Source organism: Cervus canadensis, chromosome 10 (genome assembly GCF_019320065.1).
Source record: "Cervus canadensis isolate Bull #8, Minnesota chromosome 10, ASM1932006v1, whole genome shotgun sequence".
Classification (NCBI taxonomy): Eukaryota; Metazoa; Chordata; class Mammalia; order Artiodactyla; family Cervidae; genus Cervus; species Cervus canadensis.
This window is the reverse complement of record NC_057395.1, coordinates 65,410,688-65,425,494: the sequence shown is the minus strand read 5'-3', so window position 1 is coordinate 65,425,494 and position 14,807 is coordinate 65,410,688. Positions and strand designations below refer to the sequence as shown.

At 40.9% G+C, this 14,807-nt stretch overlaps 1 protein-coding gene across 1 annotated transcript in view; it reads right to left on the bottom strand.

The window, feature by feature from the left end:
* The window catches only part of CTNNBL1 (catenin beta like 1), a 160,142-nt gene that overhangs the window by 123,442 nt on the left and 21,893 nt on the right, over positions 1 to 14,807 (bottom strand). Inside the window, exons 2-3 of the mRNA XM_043479007.1 lie at positions 7,734 to 7,922; positions 3,525 to 3,631 (exon numbers count right to left, since the gene is read on the bottom strand). Of these exons, the coding sequence (XP_043334942.1) occupies positions 3,525 to 3,631; positions 7,734 to 7,922 (296 nt within the window). The remainder of the gene's footprint in view (positions 1 to 3,524; positions 3,632 to 7,733; positions 7,923 to 14,807) is intronic.

The following is a 14,807-nucleotide window of genomic DNA, read 5'->3' as shown; positions in this document are numbered from 1 at the left end:
GCGTTTCTCATGATGTACTCTGCATATAAGTTAAATAAGCATGGTGACAATATACAGCCTTGACGTACTCCTTTCCCGATTTGGAACCAGTCTGTTGTTCCATGTCCAGTTCTAACTGTTGCTTCCTGACCTGCATACAGGTTTCTCAAGAGGCAGGTCAGGTGGTCTGGTATTCCCATCTCTTTCAGAATTTTCCACAGTTTATTGTGGTCCACACAGTCAAAGGCTCTGGCATAGTCAATAAAGCAGAAATAGATGTTTTTCTGGAACTCTCTTGCTTTTTTGATGATCCAGCAGATGTTGCCAATTTGATCTCTGATTCCTCTGCCTTTTCTAAAACCAGCTTGAACATCTGGAAGTTCACGGTTCACGTATTGCTGAAGCCTGGCTTGGAGAATTTTGAGCATTACTTTACTAGCATGTGAGATGAGTGCAATTGTGTGGTAGTTTGAGCATTCTTTGGCATTGCCTTTCTTTGGGGTCAGAATGAAAACTGACCTTTTCCAGTCCTGTGGCCACTGCTGAGTTTTCCAAGTGCTGCACTGAGTGCAGCACTTTCACAGCATCATCTTCCAGGATTTGAAATAACTCAACTGGAATTTTATCACCTCCACTAGCTTTGTTCATAGTGATGCTTCCTAAGGCCCATTTGACTTCACATTTCAAGACGTCTGGCTCTAGGTGAGTGATCACACCACCATCAGCACAAAACCAGACGGGACTCTGGCGCTGGGAAAGCTGAGCTCTGATCTAGCCACTCCTACCATCAAAGGGGGCTGTGGCCTGAGGTCCAGTAACCAGGTTCTCCTCTCTCCACCTCCCCATCTACCATACAGAGAGAATGCAGTGGACACCAGCCTTTCCAGGTTGACGTGAGAATAGGATGCCCTCTGATACCCCTGTGCTTCTGTTCCTGCTGGTCACACTGTCTGGCATGCCTTTCCCTGTTCTTTTCGGCCTAATTAAAATCAAAATCAGGGAGGAGCCAAGATGGCGGAGGAGTAGGACGGGCAGACCACTTTCTCTCCTACAAATTCATCAAAAGAATAACTGAACGCAGAGCAAACTTCGCAAAACAACTTCTGATTGCTAGCTGAGGTCATCAGGCGCCCAGAAAAGCAGCCCATTGTCTTCGAAAGGAGGTAGGACAAAATATAAAATCACCAGATCTGAAAGAGACACATGCACCCCAATGTTCATCGCAGCACTGTTTATAATAGCCAGGACATGGAAGCAACCTAGATGCCCATCAGCAGATGAATGGATAAGGAAGCTGTGGTACATATACACCATGGAATATTACTCAGCCGTCAAAAAGAATTCATTTGAACCAGTCCTAATGAGATGGATGAAACTGGAGCCCCTTATACAGAGTGAAGTAAGCCAGAAAGATAAAGAACATTACAGCATACTAACACATATATATGGAATTTAGAAAGAATGGTAACGATAACCCTATATGCAAAACAGAAAAAGAGACACAGAAATACAGAACAGACTTTTGAACTCTGTGGGAGAAGGTGAGGGTGGGATGTTTCAAAAGAACAGCATGTATACTATCTATGGTGAAACAGATCACCAGCCCAGGTGGGATGCATGAGACAAGTGCTCGGGCCTGGTACACTGGGAAGACCCAGAGGAATCGGGTGGAGAGGGAGGTGGGAGGGGGGATCGGGATGGGGAATAAGTGTAAATCTATGGCTGATTCATATCAATGTATGACAAAACCCACTGAAATGTTGTGAGGTGGTTAGCCTCCAACTAATAAAAAAATTAAAAAAAAAAATATATAAAATCAAAATCAGCTCAAAATACCACTTCTTCTGTGAAGCTCTCAATAAGCCCCAACTTGTTATTCACTGCTTCTTCCTCTTGTATTTCTTTTAAAGTATACTTTGTTTTACCATGTATTTACAGACTGACTGTCCATTTTTTTTTAAATCTTTTATTGATGCTTTTCAAGTGTGGTGTTGGAGAAGACTCTTGAGAGTCCCTTGGACTGCAAGGAGATCCAACCAGTCCATCCTAAAGGAGATCAGTCCTGGGTGTTCATTGGAAGGACTGATGTTGAAGCTGAAACTCCAGTACTTTGGTCACCTGATGCAAAGAGCTGACTCACTGGAAAAGACCCTAATGCTGGGAAAGATTGAAGGCAGGAGGAGAAGGGGACGACAGAGGATGAGATGGTTGGATGGCATCACCAACTTGATGGACATGGGTTTGGGTGGACTCCGGGAGTTGGTGATGGACAGGTAGGCCTGGCGTACTGTAGTTCATAGGGTCGCAAAGAGTTGGACACGACTGAGCGACTGAACTGATAGCCAATTAACAATGTTGTGACAGATTCAAGGGGACAGCAAAGGGACTCAGCTATACATATACATGTATCCATTCTCCCCTAAACTCTCCTCCCATTCAGGCTGCCACATAACATTGAGCAGAGTTCTTTGTCCCCTAGTAACCGTTAAACTTGAGTGCAAAGACTATACTATTCAACTCCTCATTGCTTAGGGACAATATTAAGATTCATTAAAAGTATATGTCCTGGAAGGGAGGAAGGGAGAGAAAGAGACATTTAGGACATTAAAATCTATATAAATATGAAAATCTACTTACTTAGGATTCAAAACTGATTTAAAGTTATCATAGTCTTCAATACAGCACTTCATAGTGCACTGAGGAGCAATCAGAGTAACTATCATTTCATGAGCACTTACTATGCGCCGGATACTGAGCTAAACCCTTGTCATTATTCTCATTTATTTCTCACAACATCCCTGTGAAGGAGTTACTATTTCTTTATATAGATGAGACCCCTGTGGCTAAGAAAGGAGACCTGACTTACTGAAGGTCATGTGGGAGTCACACCCATATTTGTCTAACCCCAAAGCCTTTGACAGTTTCTCAGTAGTGAAACTATCGCTACTGGCAGCCATGGTCAGTTTTCTAGGGGCCTTGAAGAGAAATGCAAAAAAGAGTAAACAGGCCCTAGGCTGGCATCTGGGAACCTGGCTTTTGAAACAGTTCCTAAGTGATAAGGTTGCTTTGCCCATCTGGGGCACTGAACATCTGCTTTCCTTCTGTGAGCCTGCAATTTTAGTAGTTGTTGCTGGCAAAGAATGCCATGGTCTGTCTTCAATAAACATCCTGGTTTCAGTCTCAAATGGGCTTCCCTAACAGAAACAGAGCACATGCGATGATGTATTGCATTGCTGGAAGAAGGAGGCTGTCTGCTGACCCCTCCCAGGGGGCGGGAGAAAACACAGGAAGCCTGTATGTGAATTTCTCCAAACTGCCTGATGTGTCTTTTCCCCTTGCTGATCCTACTGTGTACCCGAGAGTATGATTCCGAGTCCCGAGAGAACTTCTAGTGATTTCCTAATCAAGTAAGTCATCGTGGGACTCCCGACCCAAAGCACAGAAACCAGAGCAGACAAAACACACTCCCAAGGAGCAAAACAAAAAATAGCAAACAAAACATCTCAGAGGAGAAACGGCAAAAAAACAGCAAAACGGAGCCTCACTTCTCTGGATTGTCTGGAAACTTGATCCGCAACTCTTGGTTTTTGTATGATCTTTTTTCAAATGTCAGGATCATTTTCTTCACTGAGCTTTCATCCAATGGTTCCTCCTGGTGTAAAGAGACAAATGCAACAACTTCAGTCCAAAGGGGTTGTTTCTTATTCACTAATCACTACTTCTTTCTCGTGGCCCTTACATGCCATTCCTACCACTCACCTTTCTGGATTAAGTGTATAATACGCACATACTCCTCCATTAGAATGAGGGCTAAGTGTCTACACCATGTGCTACTTAGTATCATTACTCTGTATGTCTCACATTTAGCACCCGAAGTTCAGCTTAAGGTGTTAAAGATTCACACATTCAACAAATACTTCTTGAGCATACTGTATGGTATTGGAATAAGCAACAATAGTAAATGAATATTATATAATATTTATCTCATCCTTCTCTTCTTTCATACAGGTAAGACAATCTGCAGAGGTTTAAAAGAACTTGTTCAAGGTCAAACCCTGAGTCAGTGACAGTGGCCCTCAATCTTTTCCCCACACCAGGGGTCAGCAAACTATGGTCCACATGTCAAATTCAACTTAGAGCCTATTTTTGCAAGGCAGGAGACCGGGGTTCAATTCCTGGGGTGGGAAGATCCCCTGGAGGAGGAAATGGCAACCCACTCCAGTATTTTTGCCTAGAGAATCCCCGTGGAGAGGGAGCCTGATGGGCTACAGTCCATGGTGTCACAAAGAGTCGGCCACGACTGAGTGACTAAGCAGACACACACATACACAAGATAAGAATGGCTGTTAAGCAGCAACAGTCACTGCCTTGTATTTCTTATACATCACTGTATCTAGCCCATCCTAGCTGCTGAGAAGGGAATCAAACAGGGACCTGGAATCCTGATACAGCAACGAGAATTTAGTAACCTCGCTGAGAGTAAGCATAAAAAAACCCCAGCAGGTCACATAGTTTTCTCAGTTCTCATATACTGGAATAATGCCTACAAAGGTAAATAAAATGAATTTTTGAAAACACAATCATTTCCTCCAAAAAGAAAATCTACACTAAAATTTCAGAAATGTTTTTTCCTCAGTTTATTTCCCAGCTTAATGTGTTGCAGTTCACTCCGCTTCTCTAACACTCTCCCAACTCCTGGCTTCACAGCTTTGCAGTCACTGACCATAACTCACACCAAAAGAAACTGCCATTAAGAGAACCAGAAATAGAACCTTTTGGAAAGCACTGAATCATCTCATAACTCTTTTAAGTTCCCAAAAATGTTAGCTATTATTTTATTAAATTTAGATTCTAACATATTGAGTGTTAAATAGGAGATACCTGTAACATTCATTTGGGCATGACACATTTCTTAGATCTCTAGTCAATGACTCCTGGACCCTGAGGTACTCTGTTGGAACCACCCCCACTCCCAACCTGCTCCCCAGTGCCTACGGCTTTAAAGAGAAGTTCCCTGACTTGGTAAAAACTGAAGTCAATGCTCTGGCCCAGTCAGGACTCAGAGCTTTAGCTTCACTACTTACTACCCACGTAGCAATGTTACTTTGCTAAATATATTATCTTCAAACCCTCACCAAGTCTCATCGATTCTACCTCATGTGTGAGTTCAGCCACTTGCATTTCGAATAAAATTCCAAATTGTTCACATGACCTATATAAGGACAGTCTGGCAGGATTTGGCCCAGTAATCTCACCAACCCCAAATCCCCGTTGGTGCCCCATATCTACTTGTTCACTGTTGACTCTCCAGTGCCCAGGATAGGGCCTGGCATACAGGAGTCATCCAATGAAGATCTGTTGAAGGAAGGAAGGCAGGCAAGCAGAGAGGGGAAAACTATTACCTATATCTTTCAAGGTCATAGAGATGACCTAAAGACATGAAGTACATAAATCTGTTTTATAAACTACATGACACTATATTAATGTAAGCTACTATTGTAACTCATTGTTGTTTGGTTGGTCTCTAAGTCATGTCTGACTCTTTTGTGACCCCATGGACTGTAGCCCGCCAGGTTCCTCTATCCTTGGGATTTCCCAGGCAAGAATACTGGAGTGGGTTGCCATTTCCTTCTCCAGGAGCTCTTCCTGACCCAGGGATCAAACCTGTGTCACCTGCTTTGCAGGTGAATTCTTTATCATTGAGCGACCTGGGAGGCCCTATTGTAACTCTTAGCATGACTGTTAATGTATCCAACTTATCACTGGGACTTAACTAAAAAATAATTTACATTTCTAGGAAAGGGTCAAATCACTTTTAAGCAACTTCAATACCCATGGCTCTTCTTCCTCTTAGCTAACATCCTGACCACCCTGTAGAAGAAAACTTCATTAGTGTTAATAATACAGCTCTCACAGGATTCCCAAAGTCTTAGTCTCTCCAGGGTTTGGCCTTCCCTCCTTTAATCTGTCTCCAACACGGGGAAAACTGAATTATCAGTCTTAGTCATCAGGCACGGCAGTATCTCCAATAGCTCAACGTCAGAAACCAGAGGGAGATTTCAGAAAGATGAATGCTGGCGATGTAGCACAAAAAGGACAATCATATTTTACAAGTTCACGTGACTTTACAGGGGCAAACATCACTTGTTTTTCATCAAATGGGACTTCGGTGGCAGAGAGAAAATAACTCCTGGACTTGTAGCCTTCCATGTGTCATTTTTACAAAGCGATCTCTCTTTCCCTGTCCCTTCCCAGAAGGGCTGGTCCCACACTGCATTTCTGTCTCCCAGGCTAGAAACCATTTACCCGTGACAGCTACTAGCCTAATCCCCCAGTACCAGCAGTGCCCGACACGGGAATTATACCTGCCAATTAACTGCTGCTGCAGGGCTAACAGATTGAGCAGAAGCTAGTGAGGAGGGAGGGCAAGCGGGAGGATGTGCTACACGCACTGTTTGTCTAAGGCTGGCAGGACTGCTGTCCTCAGAGAGGAAATTCAGGACTGTCTCCCACCACAGATTTCCAAAGTGTCACCACCTTTTAGGGGCAGACCCCCAAATTAGCATTGGTGCAAGTCCTAATGAGGAGAGGGCTATTGTCATAACACAGTAAAGACCTTTTTCGGAATATGAATCAATTTTTTTTTTCTTCTCAGATTCATACTCCAGCTTCATTTTTTTAAATCCAAACTTAGCATCGTGTCTTTAAGGGAACCAAAAAACAGCTGGCTCTTAAGAATCTATTTCCATAATTCATATTGAACAAAATGCCAGAGTGAAATAATATACAAGTTAACACTTCAGGATTTAAAAAGACACAAAGGCAAGGTCACTTGATTTTTAATCGCTGATATTTTACCTCTATTCTTTTCAGCTTCATTCATTTATTCACTCAATAAATATTAGTTAAGGGCCTATACCAAGAGCTAGGCATTGCTTGGAATGCTAGAGACACGGCTGTGAACAAAACACAGCCAGTCCCCGTTTTCAGAGGAGGCTGGGGAGAGGACAACAAATGAATAAAATAACAAATAGGAATTTCAGATCATGACAAGAGCTGTGAAGACAACATGCAGAATAAAGTGGTGAGAGGGTAAGAGAATGACTTACTCTCAAAAGGGCACAGAAGTGAAAAGGCTCAGAGGCAGAAGTGAGTGCAAAGGCCCTGAGGCAACTTGAGGAACAGCAAATATAAAGGGCTTAGGCAGCTCTTTCCCTAAACAGCATTTTTTCAATCACATCTAAACACCTAATCCCTTACCTCCTCCTGTAATTTCAACTTTGTTGCTTTGGTAAGGCCATTTTAATTGCCTGAAAGGCCCTTCTTCCACTCGTTTGATAAAATTCTATTCCTCTTTCAAAGACTATCGACTGTGCTTAAAAATGAGTGCCTTCTATGTGTCCTCAGTATGGGCTAGGAAACCACCGTGATCCTCCTCCAATAGTCCATACCAATAGCCCCACAGTTCAGTGTTTGGGTCTCAATTATAATATATAATCCAGAATAATTTAAAAATTCTATCTGTAATGTTCATCACACTTTGCAAAATGCCTTCCAAACTCCACTTAACCTTCACATCAACACTGTGAAACAAATATTCTTAACCCCATTTTACAGATTAAGCTGGGAAGCTCAGAGAAACTAAGCATTTAATCCCAAATTACACTCTACAGATACTGTGTCAAGGTATCTGACACACAGATAATGTGTCAAGGCTGAGCATCTCAGCCCCCAGCCCATTTTGGCCACCTTACCTCTTCTTCTTCCTCCTCACCCTCTCTGTCGATAATCTGAAGCAGCCGTTTTTTGTCATCATCTGCTTCTTCTACCACAGTCATCTCCTCCTCCCGATAGCGGCCACGCTCTCGAGTACCAGCTTGTCTCCGACGCATCTTCAGCTCTTCCTCTTCATCATCCCGGGGACGTTTTGTGCCCCTGTTGGGCTAAGAAAGACAAAGAAACACAGGATTTCAGAGCTGGAAAATATGTAGAAGGGCGTACACACCAAATATTCCAAAAGTGTTTAAAAATTCCCCAAGCAAAAAGCACCATAGGACACAATTTCTACCACAAAATGAAGTAAAGCTCTAAGTCGTTATTTTTCAGGCCCTTAGAAATTCTATACATACAGGGTTACATTCACCTACAAGATAGTTGTTACAGAATTTATTTGTTACAGAATTTTTAAAGACACAAAGGTTCGGGCCTTTACAAAAGTTCTCGCTTATACAGAAACCACAGGCAACAAAGTCACTTTGAGCTAATTAAGCTCAATTTAATAGTTAGGATTCAGTCTCCAATACCAATCCCTTAGCACATGGTTTTAATTCAGGTCTGAGACAGATTATAGTCACTCACAAGCAGCTCAAACAGAGAATACTACATATATAACTTCCAAGGGTCTACAACACTTTAAATTCCTACTTTACAGGCGAGTACAGTAAGGCCAAAGGTCAATGATTACCCACGGTCACAAAACAGCAGTTTTTAATTGGAATAAAACAGGGCACTTCTGAAATGGGTTCAGAACTGAGGAGAAAGAACACTGCACTAGACCCAACAGTCCAATACCTCCATTCAGCTCCAAGCACTACTGTGCAACTTCAGGCACCTCATTTAATGTCTCTAAGCTTTAGTTATCTCATCTGAAAATGGAGATTACAACCCTTTTCTCCCTGTGTAGTTAAAAACAAATGTTTCTTTGTGTATCTGAACCATTTTTTTTCAGCTTTATTGAGATATAACTGACATTAATATAATATAATATAAACTGACATTAAGAACTTAATCACTGTGCAAGTTGAAAGTGTACACAAGACAACATGATGTGATTCATACACATACTGCGAAATGATACCACAATAGGGTGACTTGACAACTCTATTACTTCACATAATTACATTTTCCCCCACCCCCGATGGCAAGGACATTTAAGATCTTAGTAACTTTCAAGTACATAATACAGTATTATTAACTATAGTCACTCTGTTATACATTAGATTCCCAGAACTTATTTATCTCATAACTGGAAGTTTGTACCAAATGGCTGCAAACATTAGTGAAAGAACTCTAAATGATTCATATAATAGTACCATACAAATTAAAATTATTTTTGTTGTTTAGTTTCTAAGTCATGTAAGATCGGTTGAGACCCCATGGACTGTAGCCTGCCAGGCTCCTCTGTCCATGGGACTTCCCAAGCAAGAATACTGGAGTCGGTTGCCATTTCCTTCTCCAGGAGATCTTCCCAACCCAGGGATGGAACCCACGTCTCCTGCTTGGCAGGTGGATTCTTTACCACTGAGCCTGGGAAGCATATAAAATTATTTCTATGAGTTAACTCATCAAATGATTGTGTCTTCCCCAAAACAAAACACTTGTGTTAGACTCTTCAATGAGCTTTTCTTTATCTGTTATATTAACTGCACACACCAACAGTGTGCTGGGTGCAATGTGGTATGTTATTAGCAAAGTGAGGAAAATGCTGCATTCACTGCCATCCTGCTAAGTGGTTTGGTGATAACAAATTTCTCTTCTATATGTTACACATCTCATCTTGTGACTTATAAGCCACACTGTTACTGAACTCTGCCACCCTAGTGGTGCAAAGTCATTCCCCTCTATATTCAAGTACCCTGCTGGGTCCACATACCAGGTGCTTCAGTAAGTCTCAGCATAAAACACCGCTTAGAAAACTCACATTAGACAATTTGGTTTGTGGGGTACCACCTGCTATTTTTCACTCTGTTCCTGAGTCTCCCTGGGATAGATTATAATTTCATATGATTCCACTCTATTTCCATAAATATAAAAATTACCAAAATTGCTGCCATTATTCCCCATCTACATTTTTAAAAGGAGGAGAAGAAAAAGGAAATCAACATGGCAGTAACCACAGAGTACAAGGAAAAGGAGGTGGTGGTTTTCATGTGAGAAGGAGAAGGAGGTAGTTAGCTCCGAAAGGAGGGCAAGCTCTAAACTGGAAATCTGTAGCTCCCCAGCAGGTAAGGAACTTCAGCCCTCCCGGGAGCACTAATTCTTTCGGGCTCATAAAATAAGCCCTGCTGTGGTTCTGATTAGCGTGAGCCTATTGCAGCAGCCAAGTCAAAGCATGAACTCCATAGTTCTCCATGGAGAGGAGATTTCTGGATTGTTTACCTCAGAGCAGAGAGAAAAGGCAGTGGACCACAGTTAAAGGGGAAAGCTAAATTCAGCCACAGTTAAAAAAATGCAAAAAAGAACACTGGCAGTGGCTCTTTCGAACACATCCTCTAATCTACTTCTGTAAAACAAGCATTTCAGAAGTCAGGGAGGAGTTTCATTTTTACCACTGATAATAATAATTTCCAATGAAATAGCACTTTCCTTCTGCAGAACTTAAAGCGCTCCTTTTCATCTTCACCACATGTCTGGGGACGAGAAGTAGTTAACAGTTCTATTTTATAAGCAGGGAGACAGGATGCCTGAGATCCTTTAATAAACTCTTGTAAAGACAACCTAGTGCCTTCTAAAAGTTGAAACTGATCTCTGGGAAGTTTGCCAGGTTCCATGATTCCAGAACCCTAAATGAGACAGATCTGAGGGACTTTCAGCCAAGAACAAATACCCATGAACCTAAGTCACACAAGACCTCGGCCAAGTTAAAATAGCATTTGCTAGGCCATTCATTCAACAGATAATTTGTTAGAGAACTCCAAAGCATGAAGGATCCTCGAGTAATCAGCCTGGCCTAGTACCAGTCCCAGGCTTCCATCAGGGTAATGTCTAAATGGGGACCTGGGATAGACTGCTAGAATGGATTACGGAGACACGAATAGCTTTGCTAATCTTCATGAAGAATTTTAAGCACGTTCCTCAGAGGGCAACCTTTAGGTTTACCCACTGTATCTCCAATTTCCTTCCTCTTCACACAGGGTATTCAGCTTTACCTCCTCTCATGGAGGACAACTCTATGACAGACGAATACAGGAAAACCCACTGGGATAGTTCAACACGGCTCCTTCACCAACATACCAGCTTCCCGTCCCACTCTCCAACAGATGGATAAGTTGCTCAAAGGCCTGGATGTGTTTTATTTCAGCATTTTTCTCTCCCAAGGCAAAATCTTAAGAACTTCTATTCTTCACTTCTCTTCTCAACTCTCAATTCTCTCTTTTTGGATACTAATAACCCTCCATATAGAGAAATTTCTATTCATTTCTGAAATCTGACCACTCTAAGTAATAAAGGTTAAAAATTCATTTCTTTAACAAATATATAGTAAATGCCAACTATATGCAAGGCACTGTGCTGGGGACTAGGGACACATGTGAAAATAAGACAAACACTGCTTTGCTCTCAAGGGGCTTAAAAGCCTAGGACACAGCAGTCAGGTCAAAATATACTGCAAGCCAAAGATGCAATTTAAAATTTTTTAGCAGCCAAATTTTAAAAAATAAAAAGAAATAGGCAAAATTAATTTTAATATAGTTTATTTAATCCAATATATCTAAAATATTATCATTTCAACATGCAATGAATATACAAAAATTACTCATGATGTATTTCTTTTTTTTTTTTTTTAATACTAAGTCTTTGGAATTCGGTGGATGTATTTTACACTCGTGATGCATCTCAACACAGAACTAGCCCCATTTCAGTGCCCAACAAACATATGCAGCTAGCGGCTACCCTTACTGACATCCCAGGTCTAAAGAATTTCCATCTGAGGGGTTCCTGTTCCCTGATAATGTCAAAATAAAATTGGGTTTCTGGCAACAATGAATGAAATAGGCACTCATACAAAGCTGAAGTCCTATTTATGAAAGATCACCCACTAAAATCTATGACGATAACAACACCCTGACCCAGAAATAAACTTCTAGATTATATTTACCCATATTCACCACTGAGGGAGTGCTCAGTTGCATAAAACAAAGCAAGAATATGCAGGAGGGGAAGAACCGAGGTGCTGTCAAACTGATTTCGCTACAGAAGAGCCAAAGGGCTCTGGATCCAGAAAGGAAACAGAACACTCACAGCCTGTCAGAGAGAGGTCAGCAGCTCAGGCCTGAGGTCTCCTTCTGTCTCACACAACCAATCCCAAGAGGATTAAGCCATTCTTACCAGTCACCTTTGGAGATTAATTTGTTTGGGTATCTGAAAGGTGTTTGGAATCCCTCAAGATGAAAGAATGACAAAAGCAACTGTTCTTAATAAAGTCATTTCTCAGCTGCTGCTACCCACAGCAGAAAAATGATTAACTCCTAACTTCTGATGTACTAGAACATCAGCCTTTAAGCATTTTTAGTCTTCTACAATTCCCTGCCTTACTCCCAACAGGTGGGGAGTGGAATAAATGCTCACTAAGCGTTTGCCACCAGCCAACTACATAGCTGGTATCCTTTCCGGGCTACACAAAGGGTTCCCACTTGCTCAAAGCCAATAGGAAGCTCCAAAAATACATATTACATATATATTATATGTATATATATATATATGCATATATAAATATATATTTTTAACTTTACAAAAATCTTGAAGCCTTGTGTATGATGGATGAGATAAACATATACCCATCTGAGTAGAAATAAAAATCAAGACATCGCCATGAAAGCTTTGAAAGCATTAAAAAATTAAATAAGCAATCTGCCTAGAATATTCCCTGCATACCCAGACAATATCCAACCTAAAGCTTTAGGTTTCATTTTTTCCTCTCTCTCTCTTTCTTTGTCTCTGTCTCTCTCTTTTTAATTAAAAAGCAATGAGAAGCTGTAGCTATAATGAGGGGCTGTGGGAAAATGCAGTTATATTGGGCTCAAAGTAATGTACCATAGGAAGAGGCTACCTCGCCAGAACGAATCCTAAATTAAAACTCCACTATGAAACCAACTCCATTTCCTCTGAGCATGCAATCTATATTATCGCATTTATGGTCTGTCTCGACCTCAATTAGACTTGGGGATGGGGGGGGAAGAAAGGGGACTTCTATAATAAGCAATAATGGCATCATTATGATAAATTATGAAAACACAGTGCAATTATTAATGTGAAGAGCACATTTGTACTAGGATATAATGTAGATGTGCATTTGTGGGGGGAACATCTAAATGTAGCTCAATATTCCGAGTTACCTGGCTAAGAAATGGAGTAATTTTCACAAAATGTACTTTGATGTTAATGGCAGAAAAAATATGTTCAATTTTATTAAGGAAATGGAAAAACTCAAAGGAAATCTGTTAACTTTATAATAAACCAGGAATTCTTCACTTAGCACTAAGCAGGTCACATATCTTCAGAAATATGGGCCTTCCAAGTTGGGGCACAAAGTGCCGTTTCCTAAATATCAAACTATAGGAAAGACTCAGAAATCTGAGTGGAAAGAGATGATCTAGTTGATCCCTCTTTTTAGAGAAATAGGGAAATCTGAGCTCAGTGTGTTTAAGCACCTTGTCTGTGGTAGGTAATAACATAAGGCTTCTAATTCCCAATATAGTTCGTTTCCTCCTTGCCATATTAATCAGTCATTCCTAACCTGTGTAGTGGTGATATCCTGTTTGGAGAAGGAATTCTGGAATCAGATCTTCCTAAATTCAGATCCTGGCCCCTTTACTCAGCAGCCCTGGAAAGTAACTTACTCATTCCAGGTTTGAGTTTTTTCAATCTACAAACTAGTAACAACCTCTTTCACGCATATGTTTGTGTATATATGTGTGTATACACATAAAGGCCAGTGTTTCTAAAGTGCTGATCACCGTTTAGCCCATAGAAGACAATACATGTATCTCTCTTGGACACACCTGACTCAAAAATCAAAGAAATTCAAGGCTGGAAAGGGTGTTGACCATTATCAGTTTTGAAAATAAGGATCCCACTTTTAATGTCAACATACTTGACACACCCCAAACCCAGCTGCATTTTTCAGTATCCAATGAGTGAGAAAATACACAATGACAACAAATACTTTCTATGTATTTGGTAATACTTTTCCATTGAATTTGTGTTTTTAACTCCCACATTTCTGAGAGGGCGAAGAGCAGAGCTGACAGAAACAAAGAGTTTGATCAATTTTGAGAGAGATTTTGAGAAACTGAGATTCATTCTACAGAAAACGCTTGTGTACATCTGGATTTGAAACCTGGTGCAATAATTCTGAGGCGCTAGAGACAATCCAGACTTCAGGAACCCTTCATCTAACTAGATTATCTTTCTGAGGTGTGAAGACCCTTTAAAACATTGTGGTGTAGGTTGGGGCTTTCCTAACACTTTTGGTGACCAGAAACTTAACCTTCTCCCTAAACTGCACCCCCTCCATCTCCGGATCACTCAGAGAGTTCATTCAATTAAGGAGAAACCTTTCAACTTATAATTTTCTTCCCCAGTCCATAATCTTTCTTCTTAAAGCAATATAAAATTGGTTTAGTCTCACTCTCACATTAAAAAAAAAATCTTTAGGTTTTAAGACAGTAATCCTATTTCATTCTGCCTCTCCCATTGCCTTTTCTTTTTCAGAATAAACACTTTCAATATGAGAGGGTAAAAGTATAGGCAACACAGCTAAAGGAGGTATACATAATTGAAGTCCTTCCTACCTTTATTTTGGGATTTCATAATTTTAAAGCTTTCCGATACCTCTTCAGATGATTAGACATATGGAATGCCACAAACCCAAGATTGTGGATGGATTGCTCTAACCAATTCGAAGTGCTCTGAAATCATCTGCTGTTAACCTCGCCTGATTACATTTTGTCAGAATAAAAAGGAGTTTTCAAACATTCATTTTGACCAGATGGTAGTGAGTGGCCTGACCCAGAAGTTACAGATGAGCTGCAGTAATGAGTTTTCCCTTG